General features: G+C 44.8%; 1 protein-coding gene across 1 annotated transcript; it reads left to right on the top strand.

The window, feature by feature from the left end:
• The first annotated feature begins 13,068 nt into the window (after positions 1 to 13,068).
• On the top strand, positions 13,069 to 17,490 carry aipl1 (aryl hydrocarbon receptor interacting protein-like 1). The gene is made up of 6 exons (XM_075474425.1): positions 13,069 to 13,173; positions 14,525 to 14,704; positions 15,987 to 16,175; positions 16,410 to 16,586; positions 16,725 to 16,866; positions 17,187 to 17,490. Exons 1-6 carry the CDS (start codon positions 13,069 to 13,071, stop codon positions 17,384 to 17,386), a joined length of 993 nt encoding a protein of 330 aa, XP_075330540.1. The 3' UTR covers positions 17,387 to 17,490.
• Positions 17,491 to 19,598: the final 2,108 nt, after the last annotated feature.

Genomic DNA, 19,598 nt, shown 5'->3' with positions numbered 1-19,598 from the left:
GTTAAACAGAAGAGGTCCAAGAATTGACCCCTGGGGGATTCCACAAGTCATGGCCACTCGCTCAGAATCACAGCTGCCAATTATAACAAAATAACTCTGGCCTTCTAAGTAGGACCTGAACCAGTTAAGGACCGCTCCAGAAAGTCCAACCCAGTATTCCAGCCTGTGCAACAGGATCCTGTGATCTACAGTATCAAACGCAGCACTGAAGTCCAACAGAACCAGGACTGAAACATAACCAGAATCAGTATTCAACCTGATGTCGTTTAACACTTTGACCAGAGCTGTTTCAGTGCTGTGATGACGTCGGAAGCCTGATTGAAAGTTATCAAGACTTCCACTTTCATTCAGAAAGTCTTTGAGCTGGTTAAATACAACTTTCTCAATAATCTTTGATATAAAAGAGAGATTAGAGACAGGTCTGTACTACACCTCATCTGTTGCTCCCGCAGTTCAGCTGTAACTCTCATTCCATGGGGAAAATGCAAGAGACAGAGGGTGTTATTAGTGTTTTCTTTAAAGGAGACATATTATACTCTTTTTTTCACAAGCTGACACTACTTCCTGAGGTCTTGGTGAAATGACTTTGACATGTTTTGGTCAGTGAGACAGTACTTTTTCTTCCACTGATTTGCACCCCCACTCAAAGGGATTAGTTTTAGAACTTAGAGTGGCCCACTTGACTTCGCTCTGCCCCTCTCTTCCTCAGAGTCTGCCTTTTTTGAGATCTGCAATACTCAATTACCCTTTGAGCACATTATTACTGTATGAGAGAGCATACAGTAAATAGCCTAAATAGAGCTCAGACCACACACCAAACTGACTGTAAAAGTACTTGACTGGCAATTTTTTTTCTCAAATACTTATGTTTGCATCATCTGCAGATTGCCTGTATGCAGCTAATAACCTGTTGATCCCTCTTTCAGGAACAGTGAGTCATATGTTGAACTGGCAAAGTTGTTTAAACATGCACTGCAAAACACAACGAACACCTTACACCACTCAGAGCTCAGAGCTCAAATATTCAGTTGCTCCTTTCCTGTGTTTTATTTATGTTTTTAGAGAATGACTGTTGCAGTCACCATGCTGTGTGAATGGTGCATTCAATGACAAATGAAAAATTCCTACCTTCCAACAGCAGAAAATCATACAATGCCAGCTAGAAGTACAATTTTCTTTTTTAATATAAAACATAATTCAAAGTAGTGGTAGCAAAGTATGAGCTCATTTATTTTCTGAATTTAAAAGTAAAACCAATGATGACATTTCATGTGAAAGGAAAAAGCAAAATACAAGAGCAAAAGTGTCTCAACTTTCCACTTCCAAGGAACAACAAATGCAGCAGGCAGAGATATAGAAGGAGACGGCTGGATAACCTTGTAGAGTAAAGTGATTTTACCCTGCAGATCTGAAGCTCACTGAATGATACAGATATAGGGGGCCCAAAACAATATGTATTTTCTTTTCTTTTCTTTTTGAGTTGGTAGGGACTGCAGATACCCAAATAAATGCTCTTAAACACAGAGAACAGATATTTTTTCCATGTCTCCTATAAGAGCTCAACGACTTTGGCATAACTCTCTGCTGATGGACAAGCTAAATTATTTTTTTATCACCATTAGCAAAAACGAAAATGATTTATAAATGATTTTAACTTCGTAAGCTTGCTTTTGAAACATGCTATGATTTATTGGCAGTTTAATTGAATAGATTTTTTTATTATGATTCTGTCTCCTCCAATTCTCACAATCCTCTTCTGTGATCCATAGAAGAACACGGCTAATTTTAGGTGTAATGTCCTCATGCTGTTTCTGCTTTTACCTTTTGATCTTGACTTTGTTATCATGTAAAACAGTCATCATACATCTACGGTTTATGTCTCAGCTTTCCATCTAAACCCTCCTTGTTGCTTATTACAAAACCAGATCCAATATTTCATGTGCCATACTTTTGTATTTGTGTTTGCATAAGAAACATAGTCTATTTGAGTGTCTTTATGTATCATGTGCATTTTGCCCTTTGTCCTTGCTGCTATGTGTTCTGGTATGTAGCTAAAGGTTGAGGCCAGGCAGTGAGCAGTACAGCAGGGGCCCGGTCAGGGGGAGCTAAGGCTGGGAAGAGCTGCAGAGCCAAAGTCCAGCAGCTTTAACTGCTTAGATTAGGACATAACATAGCCATGAATATCACAGCACAACAATATACATCCTTGTGCAAAGGCTAAAAGATCAGCATATGCTGTAGAATGCTTGAGGGACTAAGCATTTACTAAGGGATGAAAATTCATTTTCATGTCGTTGCAGAAATCGCATTAAGTAAATCATGAGTGTAACTCAAGTGCAGCTAATGATGTCTGCACCTCGGGAATCTGAGCTGTCATTCCAGAAACAGCTCATCTGTTGTTACCAACTGCATGACTTCAACAGACTCCAGTGAAAGCTGCTCCTGAAAATTTTGTAAATTGGGACAGCTACATGCCACAAAACTGCACAATGAGGCACACACACATGTGATAAGCTATTTGATCAACAGTCTCCTGTACAAGGTTTTAGACAGAAATTACTCTGACCTCTGCATGAGCAAGAGTTTACTCTTGCAAGTGTGCTGTGCATGTTATATGTCCCTTTCATTACCTCTGTTGGTTTTATTTAAGTTTTATTTCAAAATATATATATACATATATATCACTCATTGAGTCTTGTTGACTCATTGCATTACATTGTTGGGAGGCTGCCAAAGTTTTATGCAATCTTTTTAGTTTTCTCCAGAAATTGGAGTATGTGGTGGTAACATGGCAAACAATGACATGAACACCTGTGTTATTTAGGGCTATTGGTGTAGAAACATGGAAAAGGGAACCGAAAGATCTCCAGAACCTAGTTTACAATATTGTTGCTAGCTGAGGCATGAATTAAATCAGTGTGTGCAGCTTTTCTTTATTTTGGGCACTTTGATCATTATATCAGACAAGCGGTTTAAAAAACTTAAATACAACATCCAAATATGAAAATCCATTATGTCTGAAGGATTAGCCAGCTTTATTGATCTTTTTCAAATTTTTAAAAACAATCTTGAGGGGTTCCTGATCTAGGGGGCTAAAGAAAACATGTTTTTTACAACAGTATTTATTGTTGGTGTGGCAAAGCAAGGATATTTATTCTGCTTTTACAGCTTTTTTAAACAAATCGTAAAATACTACACTTTAGTTAAAAAACGGTAACGCTTGACTAGAGAAGTCAAGACTTAATAAAAAGACCATAATAGTCTTGACTTGTCTTAAAAAAAAATTTTAGCATTTGTGCATAGTGACATTGTAATGACACGAGTAAAACACCAGCAATGAAATTTTTTTTAAAAAAGCCTGATATTGTGCATGTGCTGTTATACTCACCAACTCCAAATTGCTTTACATGTTTGCACAATTCATTAACTTCCATCCATCCATTTTCTATACCCGCTTAATCCGTCGGTCGGGTCGCAGGGGGGCTGGAGCCCACCACACACACGCTCACACTCACTCCATAGGAACAATTTTAGAGACATTAATTAACCTAGCATGCATGTTTTTAGACGGTGGGAGGAAGCCGGAGTACCCGGAGATAACAATTCATTAACTTAATTTACTTAATTTCTAACTGCATGATGAAGGTATTTAACGTCACAGTCACTTAGATTGCATGAAAGAAATGGACATCACAACTATGACCTCACTCACTATGTATTTGGCATTCATCTGCATGACTATACTGGGACAAGACAGAGGAGAATAAATATAAGGAGAAGGGTCCTACTGCATGAACTTTAAGAATGAGTAGAATCATTCCTTAAAGGATAAGACCGTTTTTTTGACATTGGGCCCTTGATTTCACATTATAACATGATGTTCTACTCACCCCTGCTTGTTGTTGGTCATTTGGAGCTGTTCCGAAGATATTCGAGAGGCGTCTGGCTGCTCTCTTGAGACATTCGGCCACTTCCTATGGGCAAGTTTATACAGGCACAAACTATGCTGTTTATAATTTATTAATTACTGTACACTAGCACTGATAACGTGGAGGTGCGTCGCTTACTTAAAAAAATCCGGGTTACTGTAATTTTGAATTTTTGTCATAAAGTAGGTGTTACTGACGTCCTCGTCGTGCTACTACCACAGACAGCCCACAGACCTGCTGCCTATTAATTCATTCGGCTAAAATTCAAAATTAGTAACCCGGATTTTTTTAAGTAAGCGACGCACCTCCACGTTATCAGTGCTAGTGTACAGTAATTAATAAATTATAAACAGCATAGTTTGTGCCTGTATAAACTTGCCCATAGGAAACCGTTTCATGGCCGAATATCTCAAGAGAGCAGCCAGACGCCTCGCGAATATCTTCGGAACAGCTCCAAATGACCAACAACAAGCAGGGGTGAGTAGAACATCATGTTATAATGTGAAATCAAGGGCCCAATGTCAAAAAAACGGTCTTATCCTTTAATGTGAGAAAAGCTACATAACGTTTCCCTTAGGCCACCATAGCAGACAAAGGTCCGCTGCTTCGGTCAGTAAGTTTGTTTGTTAGAATGAAAATACCAAGCTATACTAGGTCCTATGTTTTGTCAAGCAATATTTTGGCTCTGAAGAGAGAATATACAGGTCCAGTTGGCAAGTAATAACAGGACTGGGTTAGTTGACGAGTGTGCAACCCTATGGTGGAGTGCACTTGATGTAAATGTTGTCATTAGAGAGTGTGCATATGTGTGTGCTAGTGACAGTGTACCCAGCAATTTGTTGTGACCAACCAGCCTTCAAGTCTATCAAGTCTGCAGCTGTCATGCCATGGACTCATGACATGTGTTTTTTAGATCATGTTTGGTTTTTAGATAATGTCTTTAGTTCTTAGTTTAGATCATGTTTTTGGTTCAGGTCTTGATTAGTTTCATTCACGTCACCTGCACTCATTTCCTTCAGCTGCACTCCATCCTTAATCACCATCCACAGTATTTAGTTTCCAGGTTTCCTTTCAGTTCTTGTGAGATCCTTGCACCTTTTTTCGTCACCCATGCTACGCCACGTCACAGCACGCCACGCCACAGCTAAGTTAAGTTTTTTTTTTTCCATAGTATGCCAAGTGTTTTGTTTTGTTGTAATTTTTCCACAGTTCAGGTTTTTCTATCCGGCTCAGCCGCGCTTTCCTTTTGATACTTTGTTTTTGTTAAATAAATCTATTTTACTTTTGGAAAATCCGCATCCGTGTCCTCCCTTAAAACCCCCACTTGACAGAAGGATCTCACCACCATGGACGCGGCGGATTACTCAGCCTTATGGGAGCTGGTCGGGGACTTCTGGTGCCGCTCAGGACCGAACAGCACCTCCTGGGAGAAACTAAACTCCTCTAATGACGTTTTGGATTTCTTTGTGCAAAAACGGGTCCTCCAGCACTTACCCACGGTGTCAGCTATCTGGGAGGAGGTCAGGACTGTACAGCGCACTGCCTCACTGGAAATTTTCGGCTTGGAGCCAGAAGAGGTAGCTGCGCTGTACAGCTCCTCCTCCTTACCTGCACCGCAGCCCCAGGACCCAGCCGTTCCAGAGCCGGCCCCGGCCCCAGCCGTTCCAGAGCCGGCCCCGGCCCCAGCCGTTCCAGAGCCGGCCCCGGCCCCAGCCGTTCCAGAGCCGGCCCCGGCCCCAGCCGTTCCAGAGCTCGTCACAGAGGCCGCGGGGCCTGAGCTCTCCACAGAGGCCGCGGGGCCTGTGCTCTCCACAGAGGCCGCGGGGCCTGAGCTCGTCACAGAGGCCGCGGGGCCTGAGCTCGTCACAGAGGCCGCGGGGCCTGAGCTCGTCACAGAGGCCACGGGGCCTGAGCTCGTCACAGAGGCCACGGGGCCTGACCAAGAGGCCACAGGGACAGACCAAGAGGCCACAGGGCCAGACCAAGAGGCCACAGGGGCCGCGGGGCCCGACCAAGCCACAGCCACAGAGGCCGCGGGGCCCGACCAAGCCACAGCCACTGAGGCCGCGGGGCCCGACCAAGCCACAGCCACTGAGGCCGCGGGGCCCGACCAAGCCACAGCCACTGAGGCCGCGGGGCCCGACCAAGCCACAGCCACTGAGGCCGCGGGGCCCGACCAAGCCACAGCCACAGAGGCCACGGGGCCAGACCAAGAGGCCACGGGGCCAGACCAAGAGGCCACGGGGCCAGACCAAGAGGCCACAGGGCCAGACCAAGAGGCCACAGGGCCAGACCAAGAGGCCACAGGGGCCGCGGGGCCCGACCAAGCCACAGCCACAGAGGCCGCGGGGCCCGACCAAGCCACAGCCACAGAGGCCGCGGGGCCCGACCAAGCCACAGCCACAGAGGCCGCGGGGCCCGACCAAGCCACAGGGCCAGACCAAGAGGCCACAGGGCCAGACCAAGAGGCCACAGGGCCAGACCAAGAAGCCACAGGGCCAGACCAAGAGGCCACAGGGGCCGCGGGGCCCGACCAAGCCACAGCCACAGAGGCCGCGGGGCCCGACCAAGCCACAGCCACAGAGGCCGCGGGGCCCGACCAAGCCACAGGGCCAGACCAAGAGGCCACAGGGCCAGACCAAGAGGCCACAGGGCCAGACCAAGAGGCCACAGGGGCCCGACCAAGCCACAGCCACAGAGGCCGCGGGGCCCGACCAAGCCACAGAGGCCGCGGGGCCCGACCAAGCCACAGAGGCCGCGGGGCCCGACCAAGCCACAGCCACAGATGAGCCCACAGCCACAGAGGCCGCGGGGCCCGACCAAGCCACAGCCACAGAGGCCACGGGGCCCGACCAAGCCACAGGGCCAGACCAAGAGGCCACAGGGCCAGACCAAGAGGCCACAGGGGCCGCGGGGCCCGACCAAGCCACAGCCACAGAGGCCGCGGGGCCCGACCAAGCCACAGCCACAGAGGCCGCGGGGCCCGACCAAGCCACAGCCACAGAGGCCGCGGGGCCCGACCAAGCCACAGCCACAGAGGCCACGGGGCCCGACCAAGCCACAGGGCCAGACCAAGAGGCCACAGGGCCAGACCAAGAGGCCACAGGGGCCGCGGGGCCCGACCAAGCCACAGCCACAGAGGCCGCGGGGCCCGACCAAGCCACAGCCACAGAGGCCGCGGGGCCCGACCAAGCCACAGGGCCAGACCAAGAGGCCACAGGGCCAGACCAAGAGGCCACAGGGCCAGACCAAGAGGCCACAGGGGCCCGACCAAGCCACAGCCACAGAGGCCGCGGGGCCCGACCAAGCCACAGCCACAGAGCAGGCCACAGAGCAGGCCACAGAGCAGGCCTTTCGAGCCCCTCCCTCCCACCCCCAGATATTGGGGATGTCTGGGATCCATCCCTTAAGGGGGGGCTCTCCCCTTGCCGTCGGATGTCTGGCCGCCTGCCAGACCGGCGCCTTCTGCCGCCGCGTCGACGGATGTCTGGCCGCCCGCCAGACCAGCGCCTCCTGCTGCCACGCCACGGGAAGTCTGGCCGCCCGCCAGACCACCGCCTCCGGCTGCCACGTCATGGGAAGTCTGGCCGCCCGCCAGACCACCGCCTCCGGCTGCCACGCCATGGGAAGTCTGGCCGCCCGCCAGACCACCGCCTCCTGCTGCCACGCCACGGGATGTCTGGCCGCCCGCCAGACCAGCGCCTCCTGCTGCCACGCCACGGGAAGTCTGGCCGCCCGCCAGACCACCGCCTCCTGCTGCCACGCCACGGGATGTCTGGCTGCCCGCCAGACCACCGCCTCCTGCTGCCACGTCATGGGAAGTCTTGCCGCCCGCCAGACCACCGCCTCCTGCTGCCACGCCATGGGAAGTCTGGCCGCCTGCCAGACCACCGCCTCCTGCCGCCACGCCGACGGAAGTCCAGGCGTCCGCCGGACCACCGCCGTCACCTGCCGCCACGCCGACGGAAGTCCGGGCGTCCGCCGGAAGTCCGGGCGTCCGCCGGATCACCGCCTGCTGCCACGTCATCGGGCGTCCGCCGGACCACCGTCTCCTGCCGCCCGAGGCCGGTGCCCTTGCCGCGTGCCTGGTCGGCCGCTGCAGCCATGCCACCGGGGTTATGGTTCCCCGTATGACCGGCTTCGAGCCCCTCCCTCCCACCCTCAGACTTTTTAGGGGCGTCTGGGATCCGCCCCTTGAGGGGGGGGCTCTGTCATGCCATGGACTCATGACATGTGTTTTTTAGATCATGTTTGGTTTTTAGATAATGTCTTTAGTTCTTAGTTTAGATCATGTTTTTGGTTCAGGTCTTGATTAGTTTCATTCACGTCACCTGCACTCATTTCCTTCAGCTGCACTCCATCCTTAATCACCATCCACAGTATTTAGTTTCCAGGTTTCCTTTCAGTTCTTGTGAGATCCTTGCACCTTTTTTCGTCACCCATGCTACGCCACGTCACAGCACGCCACGCCACAGCTAAGTTAAGTTTTTTTTTTTCCATAGTATGCCAAGTGTTTTGTTTTGTTGTAATTTTTCCACAGTTCAGGTTTTTCTATCCGGCTCAGCCGCGCTTTCCTTTTGATACTTTGTTTTTGTTAAATAAATCTATTTTACTTTTGGAAAATCCGCATCCGTGTCCTCCCTTAAAACCCCCACTTGACAGCAGCTTGATTCCTTGTGCACATGTACAGGGTGCCTCTTTCTGCGGGTTCTGGTCTACAAGAATGCAGTCACGCATGCGGAAGCTACAAAAGAAAGACATGTGTTTCCACCGGAGGCCAAAGTGTTACCTATATTCTGCAATATTTTCATCTTACACTTCTCTCCCCTGAAGTGTAAAGTCTGGCAGGTGTCCTCTGCAAGAAAATGAACTGCAACATATTACATCCTCTAACTAGCAGGAGGCAACAATGCCTGAATGAGCGAGGCCAAAGGAAGTGGGTCAGAGAAGAAAGATCCCACACCTTGACCGTCATGAAGTTAGGTTAGCAAGGTTCCTTAGTCATTCATATCAAATGTGATATCGATTGGGATGCTGACCGCCTCTGTTTTTCTGGTCACAACACTCAAAACACACACAGACACATGCACTCATCCTTAACATGTCACATACTCATGCTTGGTCAAGAGCCCTTTGAGTCCATTTTCAAGACACAGGGAACTGCTCTCCAGCTCTATAGTGCCAGTTATCTTTGACTGCAGTAAGTGATGCACCAGCTGTACCACTAGCAAATTCTGACAGGAGAACATCATTCTATAATCATTCAGTAATGCCGGGTCATAAACAAAAAACACAAACAGCGTAACAAGATCGAGGGAGAGAAGGGGCATAGAAATCCTACTTAGAGGCATGACACTTGTGTTTAAGTCCAACATTAATATTGCTGTTTTGCACTTACAGATGACCACTGGTCTTCATTTGGACTTATTTAGTATATTATTGTTCTTCTCTTCAAGGCATTTAAAGTACTTAGTTTGTTAGTTAGTTAAACATTATGGTCAGGCATTTAAATACACAATAAAATACTATTCACATTGGAAAGCTATTATCACATTTTAGACTCCCAGGTATGCCAACTGAGCCAATCCCATCCCTAAACATGTCTCTTTGAGTCCAAACTGTCAATCAGTGCTGGAGCAGTTTTCATGAGGAACACAAGATTACTGATCAGGAGGAGTTAATTCTGCCCTTTGATACTATCATGACTAGTGGAAAAAAATGTTTGATCTTTGTTTTTACCATCAAAAGTTGACCCTTTGGCAGATCCCATGTTCATCTTGTTTACAGTTAACTCACAGCAGTGACATCATCAACCAATAAAGCCTTCTTTACACAAGTCAAAAAAGAACCTGCTCACATTTGGCTTTAAATCAAATCCATCCACATATCCACCATTGCTCTGTATTCTTTCACAGTCATCAGCACCAGAGTCTAGACTTCATTACCTCCGCCAAGGAGGTTATGTGATCGCCCGAGTTTGTCTGTTGGTTTGTCTGGATGTCTGGATGTTCGTTCGTTCGTCTGTTCGTACTGCAATCTTGCGACCTGCCACAAGGTGGCGCGACCTCCACAAGGTGGCGCGACCTCAAGGTGCCACAGCCAAACAGAGCCAAAGCCAGACAGAATGCATAGTGCGCGGATTTGCTGTAATTAGCACAACAAAAGATTGCAACGGCAAGGCAGTGTGCATAACTGCATATAGCGTAATAATAACGGCGAACACTGCTTCCCGAAAGAACACTGCTTCCCGACAAAACATTATAATAATAATAATAATATTAATAATAATTAATAACGGCGAACACTGCTGTTCAATAATGAATAGGGAGAAGGGAATGCCTCTTCTGCTGACAGCGCCAAAGAACAAGTAGCCCACATCAGGAACGTATGTCCATACATGGCTCGCTATCCACAGGTAGGTTGGCGGTTGGCGGAGGTCTGCACTCTCTGAGTGCATTTCTAGTTTGGGAAATATTCTTCTGCCATTTTGAAATTATGATATCATATTTGCTCTCTGGCAGAGACTGTTACTTGGCCACTGTCCTGCAGATTTTAGATGTTTCCCTGCTTCAACACACCTGATTCAAATCAATGCATCATTAGCAGGCTTGTGCAGAATTTAATAATCTTTTGAAGAGATCCATTTCATCTGAATCAGGCGTCTTGAAGCAGAGAAACACCTAAAACCTGCAGGACAGCGACCCTCGAGGACCGACTTTGGACATCCCTGCTTTAGAGACTTCAGAGATACACACATAAACGGACACAAACACAGACATGATAGATGCTCTGTGACATGTTAGCTTGCCCCCCGATCTCAGCTGTAGGAAGATGTATTCGGATTCTTCCTTTAAAATATTCCAAGTATTAATTTTACTGTATGTGAGTGAAGAATGGGTGGAAACACCTCCCCCTGACTGTTATTCTTCCTCTTGCAGGTCAAATTCTAATTCAACTTTACATGTCATTGAGAGAGAAAGGAAGGGTTTTCTGTCCAACTGTCTCCCTCACTAGCTAACTCTCCATGTGCCTTGGTCCCACACAGAAGAACAAAAGGTTTACACATTCATAAACATTGTTCTGTGTGCGTAGAAGCTGTGCGTCATGGAAGCAGCCCTCCCACGTGTGCTATGTATATGAATGAGGTATGTATATGAATGAGGGGTGTGAATGGATTTTTTACACAGGTTTTACAACAGTTCTCCCCTTGAAATCCGTGACCGTACTTTCCAGAAATAGAGCATAACTTGGTTAAAGGGGAACTACTGCAGTCGATTTCAAGAAGAACTATATTTGATAAAGACCAGGTTGTACCTCCTGTTGAAAAGACTACTTGTAGCTGAAACTCGCGTTTCAGAAAACTGGCACATTCGATTTCCTACAGCACATTGTACTTGCAAAAATTTATCAGATATGCATACACACACACATGCACACATACACACACACACACACACACACACACATAAATGCACCAAGACATTCATAGGCAGATCAATAGAGAAATGTGTAGGTGGTGTGACGCAAGAAATGTAAGTAACACGGGCACAAAGCAGTTACAGCACACAGCGCTGTCACAGTGTAACCTTTCCAACAGGTCAGATAGATTGCTGCTCTCCCTCCCCTCGCTGGACACAAATAACTTAGTCACCAGTCCTCAGGACAAACAGCCTCTTGAAATTTCTCTCAGGTTTTTATTTAAAGACAGAGGTTCAACAGTACAGATTGATACCAAAGTTTTTATTATCGTTCTTCAGAGATGTGATGGTGTAACTATAGCAACACAAGAATGTCATTCAAGAGAAGCAACAAACCACATGCCCATGTTGCGTTTCAGAGTTGTGCAGTTTCCGAACCACAGAGGGATATGGAGAAAAAAGACAAACAAAACTTATGAGGAGGTATTTCATATATTTCAATTATTTATATCATGAAATCATGATATTGATCTTATAATGTTTTTTAGATACTATAAATAAAATGAGCAGCTCTGTCATGAGATGACTTTTTTGTGAACTGCAGCATTGTATATTTTTATTAATATATATATTTATGTATACACATATAAAGACACACAACCTTCTATTCCACAAGAGGGTGTAAATGCTGCCTTGCCTTGAGGGGATGCCAAGTACACACTGAACTGTTGCCCAATCCTGTTAGTTAGCTGTTTAAGAAAAAAGGGGGGCAAACCTGATAACATGTTGCAGCAGTTTCCAGGGATATGGAGGTCTTATTTGACCAGTGATAAGACAGCAGCCCTGCCTGATACTTCATGGTGAAATACCGATTCCTCCATTTTGTTCCGCAGAGGAAACACAAAGCTGTAAAGTTTCAAAATTGTGAGCACTGCCAAGGTGGTTCTGGTGTTCTCTATTTGTGCAATTAGTCAAGAATAAGGCATTAACGTTGGGTAATGTTTGAGAATAATTGCCCCCTAAAACTGTTTGCAGATTTTGTTAGCAAACACTACTGGAGCCCTGGATTACAGTCTTTCTCTCTGTCTCTCACACACACACACTCTACCCAGATGGGAGACAGATGTTTAATAGACAAGGTCAAGGAGTGCACACAATAATTGTCTGCTCCAGCATCCCTCAGTATTCTCTGCATTTTTCAGATCACCACATCCATCCACTTAAATCCTGGAAATTTCCTCTGGAATGGAAACCACGTCCTACTCTCACAGACCTATTTGTGTTTCTTGTCTTGTTTTCTCTCTAGCATACACACGCACACACACATGCAGCAGTGCTCCTCTTACAGTACATTCAACAGATGTGGACTCCTCACCAATACAAGCACCGATGCGTTCAGCTGAGAAAATAAAAAATAAAAAAAACTCTCTCCGTGCTCGACTCATTTTATCGTGTGTTGCTCTGATTGTAGCTCTCCAAAATTCTTGTTCCAATTTATTCGTCTCTTATTCTGAGTGCTGCCTGCCAGAGCTGAGGGATGATTGATTAGAGGGAGAGGAGGAGAAGTTTCTAATCTCATTATAGCTACCTAAACTAATCCACTAGAATCAACACCTCCGAGTCCTCAACGCACTTTTATACAGGTTGTACCCCACATATCGTTCAGGCAAGATATATGCTCACTAATTCAAGTTGAAAGCTGACAAACAAAAACAACAAAGATGTCGGATATGCAAGACACACTGCTGATTGGATCAGAAGGAGTCAAGAAAACCATCCTGCATGGAGGAACCGGAGACATCCCAAAATTAACCACTGGGTCGAAGGTACTGTAGATGATTAAAGCTTTATTGACTTTTTTTTTTTTTAAATCAATCTAGAACAGTTCTCATGGCTTAACTCCTAAATGTTAAATAATGTGCCCTTGTGCTTTTAAGTAACATTTTCCTTATGCGGTATGAATTATTCTGCATAGCCTTAAGTTTATTTCTCTACACTCCTAATGAGTCTTTGTTGACCACATTGCAGGTAAATACTGACTATGCATGGCCCTGAACTGGACAAGTGAAATTAGGGGAAAATAAAACCGAACAAACAAAGCTACTTTCAGCGTTCTTCATCCAGTAACTGTAATAACATAATGCACTTAATCGTGCATGTGGTAATTGTATTAGGAACAGCACCGTCAGGACAATGCAAAAACAAACCTGTTTTGGACTAATATCAATCTTAAATAGGTCAGATGTGTACTTTATATATGTGCAAATCCACTGTTGGTACGTGAAGTTCCGGAGCTGTGTGCTGTCTCTCAACAGGCTTCAGATAAACAGTAAACAAGAATGCTCAGCAAGATTAACAGCATAGCTTACACCTCAGACACAACATAACATATCAAGATGCATGACAAAAGAGACGTTCAAGTTGTAGCAGTTCCCACTGACAGCCAGTAGAGGTTGATAGAGGGCATTTATACAATGACATAAGCAATATTTTCTTACCTTTAATTTGTAAAGTTTCAAGTTTGAGCCAAATGGATTAGTTTGGTGAAATTACTCAAAACTATCGAGTGGTGTTTACTTGCAAATTCACTTTTCATAAAGAAAGATGAACCTTCTTCGCATCTGAAACCACCTTTGAATTTGAATATCTGTATCATACTCACAGATGTTACATTACTGTGTTGTTTATCAAGATGCATGACAGTGTATTTAAGTCCAGGTTGAAGACACACCTATTTTCAGCAGCATTTGAATAAAGTTCCAAATCTGAAGCTTGAGTTTCAAAACTTAATCACATTTTAACTACTGATTTTATCTGATTCTATCTATTGTTCTTATTTCTTTCTTTTTTGTTTAAAATTTAAATAATGCTTTTTATTTCTACTGTTTTAATGTATCTGTAAAGCACTTTGAATCGCCTTTGCCCAACTCTCAACTCTTTTGCCCACGCTTTAATTTCATGGTATTTTTAATCACCTGCACTTTTGGCACCAACTATTTATGCCTTTCGAGTTGTTATGTCGCTTGAATTGTCTCATGTTGATGAGTCGCTGAATCTTTATTTTTTTTTAAAGCTGACACAGGTCACTGAACTCTTTGTATTTTTCTGAACTCATTCCTACAATATTGACCAATATGGTTGTTCTTCCGAGACAGTTGCTTCTTTCTGTGGTTACAGGTGACATTCCACTTCCGCACCCAGCTGTGTGATGATGACCGCACAGTGATAGATGACAGCAAAGTGGTGGGGACACCCATGGAAATAGTGATCGGCAACATGTTTAAACTAGACGTCTGGGAGACCTTGTTGGGATCCATGAGGATCGGTGAGGTGTCAGAGTTCTGGTGTGACACGATTGTGAGTTCCAGAAAAAAAAAAAAGGAAGAATGATAAAAAAAAAAAAAAAAATGTATGTGTTTGTTTACTTTGTCTCAGTTGATTCAGAAAATAATTGTACTTCTGCCAGCATGACCTCAAACTGCAGATGTGGAAGTTATAGTAACTGCTTTCGACAAGAAGCAAACAATGAAAACAGTCAGACAAGTTTAATACGCTGCAGCTATAATGTTAAACCCCTTGTTTGAAGGTCTATGACACATCTGTCTTGATAGCTCAGGGTTTCACAAAATGGGAGTGCAGGAGTGTAAAACAGAAAATGTACTGATTAATGTGGGGTTTTTTTAAGTTTATAGAGGAAACTTAAAGGACACCACTGCATAAAAAAATCTTTACATAATGCAGAGCATGACAATTATTCATGACCAAAAACCCAAAGGGACAGTGATTTTGTGCATATTTGTGAATTTAGTGATGCGGTGTCCGTGTGAGCTCTTTTCTTTATGTGATATGTTTGTCTCTACCACTGACATTGGGAATAAAAAAACATATATGCCCATATACCAGATACAAGCAAAGCAAATATATTACCTCTGAATATGTGTTGGTGCATGTGTACCTTATAAGATGTATATTTTTGTTACAGTGCACGTTTATGTGTCGCACACTAACAGAGACAGATGGGTTGAGGCGTACTGTCATTAATCCACAGCAGCCTCACTCTCCCCTAATCGGCTCTGACTCTTGCTGACTCAGCACTACTGACTCCCCTCCACTCTGATTAAATTTGATGGGGCTTAGAGCATTTATTCACTCTGAATAACATAGCTGCACCACACACTCTACTGGTTTTTGCACCCCCGTCCAGTGGAGGACAACCGTAACTTGAACTATAGAGACAGGCTGTAGAAAATATTAAACATCTCGAAAATATATGCAAATTCATCATACTGAGTCTAATGTAAGACTGATTAGAATATCATGTAATTTATGTTACTTTTGAGGACTTTATAAGCAGGAATATGAAGTGTGTACATTTAAGTAATTCTTGTTTTCACATTTAAGCTCAGGGAGATTAATAGCTCCTCATCCTACGTCTTAAAACCTGATTATGCATGTTTGGAATTATAACTCTGTAACCAACTGGAAAAAATATTTTCTACATTATAGAAATGAGCCATTCGATGTGGTTTTGGGTATACGGTCAGGATGCCAAAGAGACATTGGAGCCAAGTTGTTTATCCACTGCAGCGTAATCAGAAACTCTAAGAAGTGCTGTCTTGTGATTCTCTATCCTATTCAGCACACTGGCGTCTACCCGCTTGTGTCCAAGGGTATGCGATGCATTGCGGAGGGCAAAGACCCAGTCGAATGGCAGCTCCACACGTGTGGTATGGCCAACATGTTTGCGTACCACAGCCTTGGCTATGACGACCTGGATGAGCTGATGAAGGAACCAAAGCCGCTCTATTTTGTCCTAGAGTTGATCAAGGTGAGAAAGAAGAGAATACCACAGTTGTTTGTTTGCATTACTTCTAACAAGAACTATACTGGCAAGCAAATTCAATCAATTAAGCTAAATGAAGGCAAACATCTGCAGCTGGTTACACACCAGAAGGTTCAAGCTTATCAAGAAGAGAATCCCGGGAGCACAAATGTCATTAAATTCCATAATTGATGGACACCTGAAAAAACTCATTCTCATGTATGTGCATGTGGTTGGCAGGTGCAGCAGCCTAGTGAGTATAACAGGGAGACATGGGCTCTGAGTGATGATGAGAGGCTGAAGGTAGTCCCAGTGCTGCATGGACAAGGAAACAAACTCTATAAACAAGGAAACTACGAAGATGCCACGCAGAAATACAAGGAGGCCATCATCTGCATCAAGAATATCCAGACCAAGGTAATTACTTCTAATGAGTGGTCCGAGATAGGAGGCCTGCTGATTTGCTTTTTTTAAGAGTATTATCAGTATTTTGTTGAACACAGATCATCCACACACTGTGTGTAGATATGGATCTCAAGTACGTTCCCTTTTCAGGAGAAAGCGTGGGAGGTCCCATGGCTGAAGTTGGAGAAGATGGCAAACACTTTAACACTTAACTACTGCCAGTGTCTCCTCCTCATGGAAGAGTACTATGAGGTCATCGAGCACACCACGGACATTATCAATCAGCACCCAGGTTTGATACATGCGCTGCTGTGATGTAGACATAATGAACCCATATAGATTATCACATCCCAGCTGGATGAAGGTTTACAGTTTATTCTGACTTTTATACCGTGAGCTTGTTTTCATAGTGTGGGTGTTTGTGTGTGCAGCATTATGGTTGCTGTAAATATCCGGGCTGCTGCCTATACTTCAACACACAGTCTCCATTCCAAACATGTGACTCTATGAAAGTTTTATAAACAGTTTTAACACGTTTTTGCCTCAATGCGGAGCTACTCGCACATGAAGCGCAGCTGTCAGACACAGGTGTTGTTTGAATGTGTCTTGCAGGTATGAAAAAGGCCTTCTTCCTGAGAGGGAAGGCCCACAGGGAGGTGTGGAACGAGGCGGAGGCTCGACAGGATTTCAGCAGGGTGCTGGACCTGGACCCCGGCATGAAGAAGGCAGTAAAGAAGGAAGTGGCAGTGCTTAACATGCGCATGGAGGAGAAGAACCAGGAGGACAGGAACACGTACAAAGGCATGTTTTGACCCACTGTGACTGAAAAGTGATTGACGGCAGAGTAGCAAAACTGTGATTTCAGAATGTCACCAGCTATGGGCCCTGACCTACATACAGGCTGTGCTGTGTGGATCCTCCAAGACAGCGAAAGACAGAATCCAATCAAATAATCCAACTTAATAAATCAGAAGGTTGTACAGACGCCTCCCTGTCTGAGTGTCTTTCTTTTCAATCCAAACCATTACGAACACAACTTCAATTTTCCAATGCTGGTTGATATTTTGTCAAATTTGATTGAGTGAATAATTGTCCGTTTGTACACTGCCCAGCAAAAAAAAAAAGAAGAAAGAAAGATGATAATGATACTACAAACAAAATTGTGAAAAAGGGCCTCCTCAGACTCTTGCACATACGTTGCCTCTCCACAAGGTGGCAGTCTGGCTACAGTTAAAACAGTTTGAGAGATTATCCTCAACCTCAGCAGCATCCTCACGCATCCTCATCAGGAATCTGCCTCTTGTGAAGACAACAAACTATTACTTCTACCCCTCCTCTCTCTTTAGTACAGTTTTAACAAAACGGGTTTAATGCAAAGTGTTGAGTGACAGAAAAATGAATTTTCAACATATTTGGTTTTCTTTTAACTGGGGCAAAAAAAAAAAAAAGACAAAGTGAAGAGCACATTTGAAATATCACCGTTCGGTACTGACATACCATCACACCGAGAGCTCACTTTCATTCAGGGAATCCCCTTTCATCGATACGTGCGCTGCCCCCAACCCCCCCAGTCACTCCCACAGATCAAGGAGGAGTGCGGCAGTCGTCCTGGGAAATAAGCTGATGCTACTGCACCAGTGGTAAAGAAAATCAATACTAGTGGATGAAACAAAAAACTAAGTCAATCGTGTCCACACATTCATCTAATTTCAACCACCTTTACGCGTTTTCGGCGCTGGCATGGCTGCTCAGAAGAAAATACAAAAACATTTTTAAAAAAAATTAAAACGCAATTTATCTCAAGGGAATGTTCTTTTCACATCCAAAAACATGTATAAACATTACACACCTGAATTTCCTCGGCGCTATTTACAAATTTGACTGAGGGTAAGTTGATTTGTGGTGCGTGTCTGTGCCACTGTTCCATCTCTGAAACACGGAACTACCTCAAATTCTGCATAGCAGCACAATCCGCTGCTGGCTTTCCCCCAGAAACCACTGGTGCTGATGTTGGGAAGAGGGGAAGAAAGGGAGGGGGAGCACAAGGAGGAGGAGGAGGAGAGGAGGGCTAGATAGCGCTACTTCATCCTGCACAGGCACGAGTCGAGTTGGCCGGAGAAAAGCAGATTAATACCGGAAGTTTGATAATCATGTTTGCAAAATAAAACCCAAAATGTTTTAGACCGTCTGACATGACAATATGAAGATGTGTATCTTAGACTTTGTGGATTTTATTCTTTCTGTCTTTGATTTGAACTTTCTAAAATCTCTGACTTGATATGTATCTATCTTAGTAACTGTGTGCATCGTATTCTTCAGTGTTACATTGCATTCTCTTGGAAAATGCTTTCGCTCAGAGAAACATAAAATGTTCCCGTTTACGTAGCACTTTTGGAGGTTCCTTATGGGCAAAGATGGGGCTGGAGTCTGAACCTTTGTGAGCCTTATTCATGGTCTGCGTTATATATGCAGGAGGCACAACTGGTCTATTTATTTTTTATGTAAACTCATCTAGCTTTGCAAAGGAGAATAGCGCTTTGAATAGCGTTTTAAACCTAGGTGCAACATGAAGTAACTTTTTCACAACAGCTATATTCTGTATGTTTTGAGGGGAACACCCTGATGCTTCTTTTGTCTTACTTTAGGTGGATTTTCCAAAAGCTCGCTGTAAAATGCAGCTTTTATTTTGTTTTTGGTCACCGGAAATGTTCTCTAAGAATTTAGGATCTTGACAGTGGTCCCAAGTTGAGAAGGGTGGCTGTGGCTCTGCGGCGTGAAGACAGAAGAGGGGGGGAAGTGGCTCATTGTGGGCTCTGCTGTGCGAGAGACGCATCTTCTTCATTCCTCTTTGTTTTTAAAAGGACAGTAAAACTTTTGAGCCACGTTTTAATGAACAGACACACTTAAAGGGCAGTGGTAGGAGTGGATTAAAGCGGAATATCTGGATATATCAGAAAGGAGGGGTAGGAATTTTTTTCATGATCTGATTCCCTTTGGAAATAACTCAAGCGGCGGATGTGAAAA

This window comes from Odontesthes bonariensis, chromosome 9 (assembly GCF_027942865.1).
Source record: "Odontesthes bonariensis isolate fOdoBon6 chromosome 9, fOdoBon6.hap1, whole genome shotgun sequence".
Lineage (NCBI taxonomy): Eukaryota > Metazoa > Chordata > Actinopteri > Atheriniformes > Atherinopsidae > Odontesthes > Odontesthes bonariensis.
The sequence above is the reverse complement of the archived record's forward strand: the minus strand, read 5'-3'. Positions and strand labels throughout refer to the sequence as shown.

Coding starts and splice junctions, on each gene's coding strand:
- aipl1 (XM_075474425.1), top strand. CDS start 13,069: ATGTCGGATATGCAAGACACACTGCTGATTGGATCAGAAGGAGTCAAG. Junction 13,174..14,524: donor AATTAACCACTGGGTCGAAG/GTACTGTAGATG, acceptor CTGTGGTTACAG/GTGACATTCCACTTCCGCAC. Junction 16,867..17,186: donor CATTATCAATCAGCACCCAG/GTTTGATACATG, acceptor TGTGTCTTGCAG/GTATGAAAAAGGCCTTCTTC.